The sequence below is a fragment of the Synchiropus splendidus genome, chromosome 1 (assembly GCF_027744825.2).
Source record: "Synchiropus splendidus isolate RoL2022-P1 chromosome 1, RoL_Sspl_1.0, whole genome shotgun sequence".
Lineage (NCBI taxonomy): Eukaryota > Metazoa > Chordata > Actinopteri > Syngnathiformes > Callionymidae > Synchiropus > Synchiropus splendidus.
In genome coordinates this window covers 19,374,122-19,388,098 of record NC_071334.1, presented here as the reverse complement: position 1 = coordinate 19,388,098, position 13,977 = coordinate 19,374,122, and the positions used below count along the sequence as shown (strand labels likewise).

The 13,977-nt window shown below is 41.5% G+C and overlaps 1 protein-coding gene across 3 annotated transcripts; it reads right to left on the bottom strand.

Annotated features, from left to right (window-relative positions):
• Positions 1-2,057: 2,057 nt before the first annotated feature.
• Positions 2,058-12,594, bottom strand: il12rb2 (interleukin 12 receptor, beta 2a). 3 transcript variants are annotated; one of them, XM_053854564.1, is made up of 17 exons: positions 11,810-12,594; positions 11,563-11,668; positions 11,174-11,425; positions 10,520-10,643; positions 10,286-10,458; positions 10,038-10,174; positions 9,111-9,243; positions 8,406-8,473; positions 8,245-8,268; positions 7,070-7,265; positions 6,826-6,999; positions 6,664-6,759; positions 6,445-6,591; positions 5,573-5,704; positions 4,776-4,872; positions 3,820-3,904; positions 2,058-3,750 (listed from the first exon to the last, which is right to left on the bottom strand). In XM_053854564.1, the coding sequence occupies exons 2-17, from the start codon at positions 11,630-11,632 to the stop codon at positions 3,373-3,375; spliced, it is 2,286 nt and encodes a 761-aa protein (XP_053710539.1). In that variant the 5' UTR covers positions 11,633-11,668; positions 11,810-12,594; the 3' UTR covers positions 2,058-3,372. The 3 variants fall into 3 exon arrangements, with proteins under 3 accessions (XP_053710539.1, XP_053710540.1, XP_053710541.1); XM_053854566.1 differs by having other exon boundaries at positions 3,593-3,726; positions 3,801-3,904; XM_053854565.1 differs by lacking the exon at positions 8,245-8,268.
• Between the last annotated feature and the right edge of the window lie 1,383 nt (positions 12,595-13,977).

Below are 13,977 nucleotides of genomic sequence, written 5' to 3'. Positions count from 1 at the left end.
TATGAGCTCGTCCTGCGTTTACCTGCCATAGCACCTCATTGTGTTGGCACTTCCACAGTAGTCCGTAATTCTCATTTCACTTTTTCGTGCTCACGAAGCCTTGATAAATCTGTAGTTCCACCTCTCGGGTGGGTTTCGGGCTTCTTTCTGTGTGGCGTTTGTATATTGTGGTTGTGTGGGCTTCTTCTGGTCGCTCCAGTTTCTTCCAACATTCCAAAAATGCTTATTTGACAGCTCTATATCGTCCACGTGTGTGACTAGTTGTGGGCTCTGAAGGGGACCCGTGACTTATCCAGAGTCCCATTGTTGTTGCGTGAGTAGAACTAGGCCCTGAGAAGTTCTGTGAATTTAGAACTTGGATTCTAGCAGTGGTTCCAGTCAGGACAGAGTGACGTGTGTGTTGAAGTTGTCTGCGTTCATGGACAGGCCATGTTCTTCGACAGTCCAGGGTCCCGGGTTAACCAAAGCCTGTGAGAAAACCAGATGTGCAGGTTGTCCAACTCTGAATCAGAATCAGAATCAGAATCAAATTTATTGCCATGGTCAGTGGGGAGCCCACTGACTAGGAAAGTGCCTTGGAATAAAGTGCAACAAAAAACAAATAAAATAAAATAAATAGAATAACATTACAACAAGGCTGTTCATGAATTTAACAATCTGACGGCCGAGGGAAAGAAGCTGTTCCTGTGACGGGAGGTTCTGGTCTGGATGGACCGTAGCCTCCTGCCAGAGGGAAGAGGAACAAACTCTGATCTACAAAACAGAATTTTTGCTTTCAGAACCGAGGATAACAATTTAATAAATCTAGAGTTGACAAAGTTGATCTGCAGAACCCCACGTTCGAGGACGTCAGAAGTCCTCATCGATGGTATGTACATCACGTGATCCGCTTCAACTTCTCCTCAGCGGAGGTGGAGTCATTCGTGACTGGTTATGCAGAATGCAAACTCATTGAAGAAAGAATGATGCCCGAGTCAATGTTAACGTTAATTATGTGGATGACAAAAAGTAATCATCTTGAGACTGAAATTAGAATGAAATATAAACGTTAACATTGGACACATTTATTCAAGCAGCTGTGCTGAATGCGACTGATTTGTGTTCAATAATTTGCTAAAGAAGATGAAGAAAAAAAAATACACTTGATGCGAACTGTTGAGAAAACTGGAAAAACTGTACGCCATAAATATAATTCTGAATAAAATAAATAAAACGTCTCATTATCATGAAATGTTTTCTTTTTTTTATTTTTTATAAATAAACTCTTAAGAAGAAGATAAGATAAGTGCAAATGAAAGTATCGGCATAAAATGTTAATTTTAAAATCCTCCAACTGGATAACTATCACAAATTTGTCAAGACCCAGGTGTAAACAAAACAAAACAAAGCAAAGCAAAGCAAAGCAAAGAAAAACAAAACAAAACAAAACAAAACAAAACAAAGCAAAACAAAACAAAATCGGATCTCTAGGGGGCGCTCGCGGTCCAACCAATGGCCTCAGCTCTCTGGTTAAGAATCACTGCATTATAGGACATCCTCAGTGCTCAGAGTAAGCTGCCAGGTTTCAGGAAAACCTGAATGGCCTCAGACCAAACTCCGTTGGACTAAACTGCCTCAGAAAGAACAGAGATGTAATATATGTGGTGTGAATGTATAGAATATTCAGAAGTTTGCTCACATGGTGTTGCTTGTCCGGCGACGTCACAACCCAAAGACGAAGTAATTTTGCAAAACTATTTATAAGATTCTTATAGAACGCACAAACAAACAGCACATTTCTATTAAAGTGCAAGTGAACACGTTATGTTGTTAGATGCTGCATGTGAAGAGCTCAGATGATAAACCACAAAGAAAAAATAGTGCAAACATAATTGCAACATTAAAGCCAATATATGATATAGATAGACAGATAAACATGCAAATACTACAACAATATCTAAGTGGAAACAACGTTAACTGTATTGTGCTATGGGTTGTGACGTTACCAGACAAGCAACACGCCGTGAGCTAACTTCTACAGGTAAATGTTCCTTCTATACTGCACATATCACATCTAGCTAACTCGCAGCTAGCTAACCTTAACGGACACGCTACATGGAAATGTAGACCTAGCATCAGGCATCTGAAGCTGGATGAATATATTACTAAAACATCATCATGTCTCAAACCTGGTGTGGCCTGTAATGCAAAAGGTATGGACTGGGGTGCCACCTTTCACGCCGTCATCTCTCATGGCTGGAAAGTGCATCTCCTAGAGACATTTATTGGGCCTCATTTGGCCTCAGAAAATTGACACTCTTTTATCGTTTCAAGGACTAATTATTTCAGACAAACCATCTACCCTTGTTGAAGTAATTTACACAACAATACTCATCAACTTTAGTTGTGTGTTACGCACTGTTAAATCGACATCAGTCATATTAATTGTGGGAACAACCACAAACCATGAAAAACAAACCACAACATGGGCTCCCTTTTTTCTGCCTGTTGCGTCTGTTAGGTAGAATTATAGTTTTAGGTGAATGATTGAGCTCAAGAATCCCTTTTGTGTCCAACTCAGGCTGCCGTAGTGAGTGGTTGATGAGGATGAAGCAGGACTACACTATTCGTATCTCAGTTTCTGAACCTGAGATGCGACGCTGCTCAGACACTATCTTTTCTGTCTCAGAGAAGGCATGTCATGGGCTCGAACTAGACAGAAGCAATTGATAGTTTTGTTCCAGAAGTCATGAGAGAGCGCAGCCTGACGTTGACCATGAGTGGAACAAGAGAAATTGCGCTACTTTTTTAGCATTTGAGAAAACCAGCACGGCTTACAACTGAATTATAACTGCATTTACATGAGTAATTCTTCTCCCCTAAATCATTTATTTTATTTTATTTCAGAAAACTCTTTCAGACATTACATGAAGGCAAGAAACTCATTTGCCGCAGTACAAATAACTTAGCACATATTTGTAAGATCATTGATCACGTGGTCCTGGCTACCGCTGTTTGGTATACGTGCCGAACACTGAGGTTGTATGTTGCATGATGAAATGAGAACTCAACAAGATCGATTAGAAGCTTGAACAAGTAATAAAAGCTTGACTCCCGTTGCACAAGATCTACAGCCTCGGTGGCGTTTCCGCTCATGATAAGCTTGCTGTGACTCTTGGAGTTTTCATGGAGGTGATATAATCTTGTGCTGACAAAATGAAATGTGTCATCGTTTGCTGTCACCATCTCAACCAGCAAAACAGGAGTTGAAAAGAGGTACATGGACATGTACATGTCTTCTTTCCAGGTTTTGGTTTCGAGTTCACACCAGTGACTTGAAGAAATCCTCATAAGTGTAACTCATAGACAACCATTAAACAAAGGCATCTCTGTTTAATTCGTGCAGTTAATTTTCACTGCATCCAAAGTCAGATTCCCTCCACACCCCTGTGCATCACTGAAGCTGTCGGAAAATGAGCACAGCATGTCCTCAAACTCATCCTCCTCCTCCTCCTCTTCCTCCTGATATCCTGGCTGGTGAGAAGAGATGTACTCCTCAGTGGTGACTTGAGAGTGCTCAGTGTGAGCGGAGCTCTCCGAGTCCTGAGAGTGGCTCTTGATGTCGCTGATCAGAGGGTAATGCAGTGTGGGAGATATGGAAGACTCTGTGACGTCCCAGGTCTTCTGCGGCAGCTCCTCGATGGCAACCAGGATGGGTAGGTCTTCAGTGATTCTCTCCTCACAGAGCTGGAGTTGGAAGTCGATTGTCCCCTGAAAGTCGGACATAGTTTAAAAAACAAAACACGTGGGGAGGTACTCACTCTGGTTTTGTTTTGGTACCATTTCTTTAGAACACTCCTTCGCCCATTTGCTGTTCGCTGGGTCCGGCACCACCTCATAGAAGTACTGGACAACAGCCCACAGTCTGAGGAAAGACAACAGTTTCACATGGTCAAGTGATATAAAGCCTTGAAAGTGGAGAAAAGCTGGACCACTTTTCAGATTTGCCTCTCACACTCAACATGGATCTTATTTAGATGTCTCCAGTGGGATGGACCCGTCCCAACTACTCCATCAAGAGGCCAATTCTGACTGTTTATTCATGGACAACATTCATCTGCAACATTTAACTCAAATAGATAGTGAATTGCAAGCTGAATTTAGCAGCTCAAACGTCCTGCGAGAAAATGAAAGACAATAGTTTTTTCCTGATTTAGCAAATATTTGTTACATTTGAGACACTACGCTTTAATGTTACGTTCCATTGTTTCATCTCTGTAAGTATTACAACTAAATGCTAAATATTAATCTTAAATCTAAATATTAAAACTCTTAAGGATTTAGACTGTGAGATACATTGTTTTATTTATGTTGGTATTAGCTGGTAACTGTTGAAGGCTCAACATTTACCCCCAAAATTATATGCAGGTGGTAGCCAGGGCAGCCATGTAGTCGGGTTGATAAGCGCTCCTGAAACGTTACATTGTGGCTGCATCGGGTCATATCAGGTGTCGTTTTCTGTGTTAGCAGAAATAAACAAACTTCAACACAACACACTTAGGATTTTTTGCGTCTCATCTAAGTGTGTTTCAAGACCAAGATCCTGAGATTTTAATATTTAGATTTAAGATTTGACTGAGATTCTGAGATTTTAATATTATAATAATAAAAAAAAAAGTGTGTCCTCATTTTTACATCCGCCACCCCATACGTCAGAATTATTATAACACATAAAGGTTGACATCAGGTGCAGTGAGTCAGCTTCAGCTCTCGCTCCCACTGAGTTCAGGTGGTACCTGTGCTTGAGAGTGGGACACTGGCACAGCATCAACAGGAACAGGCCCAGCACAAACAGCAGTCCACACGCCAGGCCGACAGGCAGTTTGTTATCCGCTGTACAGACAAGCAGCAAACAAATACTAGTATCTGTGATTAAAAAGACAAGTGAACAGAACCTAATGCCACTGTTGAAATTCGGTGATGCTGTTGGATCCAAATAGCTGTCGATTCATGCAGTGAGACACAATAGAGGAGACGAAATATGGTGTGGACCTGAACTATATCTCTCAATTACAATTTGCAGTAGCTCTGAAAGTTAAATGACATTCATCATTTATGCTGCATCAACTGATTTCAGCTGCTTTTGGGGCATTATTTTTGGATTAAGGCCACAAAGAATAAAAAAAAAAAATCTGTTTTATTTGTGTTTGTGTTGTTGTATTAATATGAGGATGACTCACTTCATGAAATACACTTCTAAAATGGTGTTTATTGAAGCAGCACACTCAAGCTGCAGTGGCAGTTCTCAGGATAATGTAAGGCAAATGTCACGACAACTACACAATATAAATTTGTGCCTTGCAAAGTTGCTTCCGCCACACTGAACTGAACTGAACTGCGCAGCCGCATTAATGTTTTGATTTCTGTATCGATTACAGCCACTGGGTGTCGCAGTTTCACAGCTTTATCGTTTTTATCCGTTAGTATTATTTTTTCGTAAATAAATACATAAAGACAATATACATCACTAAGATCTAATATTTTACGGAGAAACCTCTTATCTATTGGCAGAAGAAACAGACATTGTGGTCACCTGAGATGAAGAACTTGATCTTTCGGCCTGCAGGACCTTCTCCTTTAGCAGTGGAGGCGGACATCCACAGACTGTAGGTGGCTGGCGGCAGGTTTGTCTTTGTGAAGGTTTTTCCCGGAGCCATTATAGAATCTGTTTGGGAAAGAAAAAAAAAAAATCAGTGTTTAGACATGCCGGACATGATCATTTTAATTATGAGTGATGATATTTGGAGGCGTTATTCAATGCTGTCTTTCAACATAAACTAGTCAGACCTTGGTAAACAAAGAGACTTTCTGCTTCGATGAGTCATGACTGTGGGCATGAGAGTCTTCGCACATCTTTCCTTCACACAGCTGTATATGTCCGTTACCGAATGAGTTTTTTTTATAGGGCTAAACCAGTTCTCTAATTTAGACTTGCGGCAGACATCCCAGCACTTTATCCATGTCTATTCCTGTCAGCTGTTGTGATGCTGCTGCTCCAGTAAAAGACAGCTAATGCCACCACCATGAACTCTGAAAGTCCAAAACTTCTTTTTAAAAAAAAAAAAAAAAAATTTGCCCGTGTTGCCTTTGGTAGTTCAAGCCAATTTACTGCAAAACTCAAAGTTTCCCTGGATAATGCCATTTTATTTACCAGTTTTCCCAACATGTTTGTTCATCTTTTTATTATTTTGTGCTTTTGTTATTTTACTTATGTCAAGATCTATCACAAACAAGATATCGAAAAAATAATAGGCAAATGTTTGAGTGCAATGTTGCAAGTAACACTGTTTTGTTTGTGTGATGCATTATAAGACTCAAACATAATTGACACAACATCATGTAAGGAGCAGCAACATTCTGTGATGATACAGGGTGTGATATATGTAGTGTTCTTATGACACTGACCATTCCACAGGTCTCCGATGCTGTTCTCTAAATAGACATTGTATTTAACAATGCAGCCTCCGCGCTGACCCCTCGGAATCTCTGCCCAGGTCACCGTCACTGTGTCCGCCTCTATATTATCTTGGACCGACGGACCTACTGTTGGGACTGAGCAACAACAAGACACACAGAGAGTTCTAATATGAAACAGTCACAACATTTTACTTTATTATTAAAAACCTGTTTCCACAATGGCTGCCATGAATGTCATTGTCCTGACGTTTCCATGGGAGAACACATGCACTGCCCCTTTGTAGCACTCAGAAGGCTGGACATCTACAAGTATGTATGAAATGCATCAGTTACTTGAAGAGGAATTCAACAAAGCTCTGTCTTCCTTACTTGTGATGACAGTTTGATGCTTGTCTCTGCTCAGTCTGACCCATTGGACTTCATCAAGTTTGTGTCCATCGCGATACCACTCAACCACAGTCTCTTGAATCCCCGAATTGGATTGTGGCCAAGTGAGGGACAAACTGTTGTTGTGTGTCAGAACCGTAAGGCCCAGTGCTGGTTCTGCAGAAGTAAAATATAGCGTCAAAAATGCACTAGTCTGAAAGGAAATGACAGTAACATTTCAGTGGACCTTTTGTGAGACAGGTTATAATAACAGGTGGGGAACAGCCTTTGGAGTTGCAGGCGGACACAGCCACTTGACATTGGGGACAGAACTGGACTGAAGTGTTCCTCTCGTGTGCGCTGATGTTTTTGATAATGTTTAAATTTTTAACCTTAACAATGTAGTTCAGGACTTTTCCTCTCGCCATGGAAGAGTTCATTCCCTGAGATGGAAGGACAAAAAGAAGCGCATGGCAAAAGTTAAAACAAGAGTGTTGGTGAAATGATGCTCCCTGGTCTACTTCAAGAACAGCATATGAAACTCAACACTGCCACCTATGGACGAAACGAAAAATAATCACGTTCCACCTCTAGTTCTCTGCATAATATTGGATTGGCAAAAACCAAAACGCAAATGAAAAGAGCGAGTGTACATTAACAGTTAATTCATTGATATGTTTGAAATTTCTTAACACGTGGTGGTCATTAAAAATGTGTTTTGAATTGTGTTGATTTGCTTTTTCTTCACCAAATAGTGTTTTTTTTCCCTTTTTTCTCTAGTCTAACTATAACAAGTAAATCTACAATATTTTATGAAATTGTATGGCAAAATGGATCATTCATTTTAGTCTTAGTCACTGACTTGCTGTCTTACCAGCTCTGTCTTGTCTGTCCTCGAATTTTCATTTCTTTTGTTGCACAGATGTAATATTCATGACAAATAAACACAATAAAACCAAATCACTTTTGTGGTGCACATCAGATAGTGATTTATAATCAAAATTCTAGCAGAATTTTGAAAATAAACTGAATAAAATTTCTATCAGCATAAATCCCTGAAATGTTTTTTTTTTTTTTAAGTTGAGCGTGTGGCCAAAGTTCTCATGCAGCAAATTTCTGGTGCATATTCAAACACTAAACTTGACTTAACCAGCGGTCGCGTCTCTCCAGAGTGCATCACCGGTGGTTGTAGTCATAAAGTGAACACAGTTGCAACAAGTTGCCTCCACTCACTTACAAAAACTTAAGAATGATTTCTGTACCTCTTCAAAGACTCAACTGGTCGTCTGCTCATTTCTTGTAAACCGAAACTGACATGTGTGAGCTGGTGTTTTGTCACATTGGCCATGACAACGTACGACTTAAGGTAGCAGAGCGTCATATTGTGCGTGCTAAACATCTCCAATGTGGTCAACAACTGACCTTTAGTTTCCTAGCTTGTTCTGACTGAAGCAGGAAGAAGAGAGAGTGTTGCTATGGCAACAGGACCACAAGCACTCAGACAAAGTGAAACCACAGTTAACTGGATCCCAGAAACTGACGAGTCATTTAAGAAACGCTAAATGGTTTTAGCATGAACCCACCTTCCAATAAACATGCAAGGATTCACAACGCAGCTCAGTCCACCACACGTCCAGCGGTTCAGCAGGGGCTGCCAAATAAACCGTCGGAAGATGAGTGAGAGAATGGTCTCGATCACGTTCGACAGTTTCCCAAAAAAGTTTACATCAGTATGGAATGTGTGTCTCTTCACCAGTTGTAAAAAGTCAGATGTGTTAGTTTGAGCAGCCAGAAACAATAAGATGTCTCATCTTGCATCCAACACATTTCGCTACCTGTTTTAAAGAAGATGTTTTGTGCTGTGATTATTGGCTCTATTTTTAAAAATACAATTGCATTACTCTTACTCAGCTTCAGGTGCAGTTTTTGCTCCTTCTTTAAACACCCTAATTCTCTTTTCCTCCTCATGTTCATCCTCAAGAATCAGCCTAAATTTCTGTCTCACTTTTTTTTTGCAGGAAGTGGGTCATTGAAACACAGACGCTTGTTTGGTTCCTCTGGTCAGATAGTTTTGCATATTCACTGTCATAACGCCCTCAGACAAGAATCTTCACACCATCTGTGTCACCACTACTGTACTATGCATCTTAAACAACTCTCAATTCAAACAAGTCTCAGGAATATTAAACAACCCAAGATTGAGCTGAGTTAGCCGTTAAACCCCTTGAAAAGAAATGGTTCACTTAACATTGTGCAAGCCAGCTCAGTGGATATTCACTTTCTCCCACCTTCCTCTTGCGTGGAACTTGAGACACTGGCGCTCCACTCGCTCCAGGAGCCGGTTCTGAATTTCCATCTGGCTCTAAAATCATACCGCGTGTTTGGCTCAAGGGAGGAGACCAAGACCTGGGAGGAATTCGCCTGCATAGACAAAAAGACAAAACAAAACAAGTTTGCCATCAGGCAATATATGACAATGTACGTGCCACGGCGCCATCTGTGGGCGATTTGATACACTATAGATCTATGCTGATGCATTCACTCGTTCATCATCACTTGCAGCTGAGCCGCACAGGATGCTCCTCTTCCTACTCACAGCAAAGAAGCCGGTCAAATGCCCATGTTCTTCTTGTTTTTAAACTTGATGCGCCTCTAATGTGACCACACACCTTCACGACTGAACGATGGAGTGTCCCTTGACGGACCCGCAACGCCAAAGACTGTCTGCAGACAGAGCTAACAAACCTAACTGCTGACTCACTTTTAAACTTTATTGACACTCGTAGACCAACAAAGTTTGCTTCCTTGTTTAAAAGTTAGCTAAAAACTAAATGCAGAACCAAACAAATGTGCTCCAAAATGTGAAGAGAGGAAGAAAATTGTTGTTATGAAGCAAACTGAGGCAAATAATGTATGATTTGTATGGAAATTACACAGACCAGAGGGTATTTGGTTTAAATTGTTAGAAGCTTCTCAAAAAATACATGGTGATAAAATCGAAACAGTAAATTAATAAATCATGGTAGGTTTTCCCACATTGCCCTCCCCAGTCTGTAGACATTTTTAAACAAATAGATTTCCTACAATTTACGTCTGCAAATTACATGCCAAAATAGCTGTCAGTTTCTTAAGATTTTCACCAGAACGGCAACAGAGTCAAACAGAGCACTGACCACTGCTGCCTAAATCAAAACAGTCAATGCGAGAGGTCTTACTGTTGTCCACTTCTGATGGGCTGCTGTTGTCCTGTATTGGATTTGAAGACTCTCTGTCCCATCAACCCGTGTCACCGCTGCGGTGCACTCTCTGGACGAACAGTTAGGCTGACCCAGAACCGGTGGTGGCGGCTTGGCTGTTAAGAAAAAACACAGCTAGTGGTTAATCTGGAGAAAGAATGCACACACACATCTTTGTGGGTTCACCAGACCCAACAGACGCACACACACACAAAGATCGGTCCTACCAATGTCAGCGAGTATATAGTTCCAGATGACAGACGCTGCAGCGCCGAGTTTGTTCCGGGTTTGGACCCTCACTGAGATGACCGTAGCATCTCCGGGAACAGAGAATTTGGCAGAATTCCCACTGTGGACTGGATACTTCATATTGTTGTGGAATCCAGAGTCAGATTCAACCCTTAAATTGACAGGAGAATGTTTGACAGTACTGGAGGAAATACTGTGCGTGTAGTACTCACCACAAATAAGTGGTGTCCAGGATATATGTCTTCCGTCCTCTATCCCAGGTACAATGCACATCTTTTTTTGAGGCGTTTGCAGCGATATAGCTGCACGACATGTTCTCTGGACGATCAGGAGGATCTAACAGAGGATTCAGGAGGAGAAGTGAGTTCAGGTCGGTTGCATGCACTGCATGGAACCGGCAATTGCCTTTTTAAATATTCATTTATAACTGTTAACAGTGTAAAGGCTGTTAGGGCTTCAACAAATGGTTATTTTGATTGGCGGCTCAGCGACTACCTTAACAATTAGTCGACATAAATGGCGCAAACAGTCCCTAAGTCTTGATTTAGGGACTGTCATTTCTAGCCTAGTCATTTCTTCTCTTACTGTGACTTTTGCTCTGAGAACAATGACGTCATGACCCGTCTGCAAATAATTTCAGTCGGTTAAAGTGGATTATGTCCACTAGTTGCTACAGCCCTAATGGATATATATTTATGGCATGTTGCAAGTCGACTGAGCTAATGTTTTACTAAATGGTGATGCTAGTGGTAGACAGGATTGGACAAAATGTTGGACGTCAAGCAGACCAATAAGACTTAAACTAAAACCCTCACTTAAAACGGTGTAAACACAGAGGTGAAGAAATGAACTTTTGTTATACTCACAGCCAACAGTCAAATCCAGGCCACACTCAGAGTTGTATGGAACTTGACATTGACAGCGGAAGGACGTGTTTTCTGAGACATTGACCAACTTTACCAAAATGGTCGACACATTAAAGGGTCCATCCGTCGGCTGAGGGTGGTCACTGGTGATTTTTTTTAGATAGCAAGTTTGGGGAAAGTGGCAGAAGACGGACAGAGAGGAGCCTCGCACCACAGGAGGACCAGATTCACTCCAGATCACACAATTTTTACCTGCAAGACAAGACAGTCTCAACAAGGTCCGACAGATAACTTCAACTGCTGTATTCTGGTGAACAAAAATAGAAAGTGTGAGTTGGACAAAACAGACAGCAAAGCTAACAGATATGAATTAAGCCACATGAACTCACTGGAGGATCGTTTCGCTGCCAGTAAAATAACTACCGTCAGGACAGATGCTGGTCTGGACATGGCTCCCATGTGCTGCCGCCACCTGACTTCACGTGTGTAGTTTGTCTGAAGTCAACCAATAAAAATGAATTGACATTTTTTTGTCATCAGAGTAACGCGGGGATCCCCCTCCTGACAGAAGAGTCATCATTTACGCAAAATACGGAACTAAATTAGCTAAAAAAATGTTTTCAAAAAAATACTTACAAGACTAATACTCCTTCATTTTCCACATGTGACTTTCACAATCAACAGTAGTGGACATCCTCACAGGCAGCAGCGAGATGTCTGAGCGCCGCCTCAGCTCTGAGTGAGACGTCACTCCACCACCAGTGGAGGGAAGTGTCACTCACTCAACATGCGGCCTACTCAGGTGTGGGAAACGAGACATGACACGATCACAGCACATCAGAACAAATGACACCGCTGACTGAGTCGATATGCTTAACGTCACTCGACGTGGAGCCTTAAAACACGTTTCCCTAAAGGTGGGAGCTGGGGGTTGTCCCAATGAAGAAATACTGAAATGTGGATAAAACATATGGAGGATTGGTAAATCATCTGTGATATACTGTAGAAAGAAAAGCTCATGGTTATTTTTAGTGTCACACTGAGACCAAGCTCTCTGAGGCGCCTCAGAGTCAAACTAGCATGCACATTGTCAGACAGGAAATAACGGTCAGGAAGTGAGAAACAGCTTTTTGAACAGATGGTGAACAACATTAGCTTTAGGAAGAGTTGTTATGCCTAAGAGAGGAAAAGCATGTGCTCCCATCCAAAGATCCACCTGGACTGTCGCGTGAGTCTTCTCATTAAAAGCGTCACTATTATTATGTGGGTTGAGAACGAGGACCAAATCAATGGGTTACAGCACAATTCAGGAGCTCAGCCAACAGAGCTCTCTTGAACTGACCCCCTGCTCTCAGTCAAGGTCAGGGGTTAAAAGTATGTGGGTACAGTACAAGCTGGTCATATGTGTGAGAAACTTGGGAGACCATTATGGGAATAATATTAAATTACAAAATAAATATATTAATTAAGCTATATTATTAAATAGAATTTATAATGGGTTGTTAAATAATAAAAGGATTGAGTTCAACAGATGCAGAGAATAAGGGAATGGCATCTGATATGAGGAACCTTTTGGAGACCATCTGTGGCGTCGTAAACCAATTAATCAGGTGGAGAACGGATGAGTTGACAGAAGCAAGATACCAAAGAAGGACGTATTGGGTCATCTGCTCCGCCATTGTCGCCAATAAAGGACAGATGTATAAACATCCTAAAGGGATTTCCAGACGTGGTGGAGGCGACACAAGATTTGGAATGCGACCCCAGTGGCCTGGACCATAAGGAGACCTGGACCAATCGGTGGAGACTGCACCCCAAGATTGAAGACTGCAGACTGAAAACATATAAAAAGGGTCAGGGCCAGATAGTCTTTGTCACTCTACACCACTGGAGCTAAGGCTAAGTCAGGCGTAGTTGTGGACCCAGAGCTCTGTTAGGGTAATTAGACTCCTTTGTCAGGGAATAAATTCTTTTTGATTTTAAGTTGTGGGCTTTTGGTAGTCATTCTCACGAGTAAACGAACACGCGGAAGATACATTAAAGGTGTAGATTCCTACAATTTGGTGAACCCTGACGTGATCGTGAGGTGGCTGGATAACAGGACAGAGGAGTCGGACTTGATTTCTGTTGGACAATTGGTCTCCACGGTGCACCGGACTAAAGGTGAGCAGAAACCTGTTTGAGATATCACGAATTCTGCACATTGGATAAGAACTATTTTGGAGACTGGTTGGAAGACAGTGTTTGGTCCATAGTCATTTTAGTTAAAGACAAAAGCGGGGTTTGGTTCTTTTTATTTTTGAATGCAAATCAGCCAGAGAGCGGGGTTTGGTTCATTTTTTATTTGTGAATGCAAATCAGCCAGAGAGCGGGGTTTGGTTCATTTTTTATTTGTGAATGCAAATCAGCGAAAAAGCGGGGTTTGGTTCATTTTGCATATGAATGCAAAGCAGCCATAGAGCGGGCTTTGGTTCATTTTGCATGAACGCGAGTCAGTTTGGAACTGGACTCGGTTCTGTCCCGCCGTAGACTGGCTTGAGATCGGACGCGATCTCATTTTGCAATGTTGCTGTACACATAGGGGATTTTTGGGACCCCCTGAAACAGCGTAGAGTTTTATGCCTGGTCGGATACCAGGAGAATAGAGTTTATACTTGATCGGATATCAAGACAGAGTTTTATGCCTGGTCGGATACCAGGAGAATAGAGTTTTATCTGGGTCTGATCCCCAGTATATAGTTTTTTATTTTTGACTTTTATTTTGATGGTCTGCGATAGTGAGGTCAGGAACTTATTTTAAAAAA

Bases quoted from the DNA above. Each gene is read 5' to 3' on its own strand.
- il12rb2 (XM_053854564.1), bottom strand. From the start codon at position 11,632: ATGGGAGCCATGTCCAGACCAGCATCTGTCCTGACGGTAGTTATTTTA. The intron at 6,592-6,663 runs GTTTTTAATAAT...GTTGTTGCTCAG, and splicing joins GGCAGCCATTGTGGAAACAG to TCCCAACAGTAGGTCCGTCG. The intron at 4,873-5,572 runs GTGACCACAATG...TTGTCTGTACAG, and splicing joins GATCAAGTTCTTCATCTCAG to CGGATAACAAACTGCCTGTC.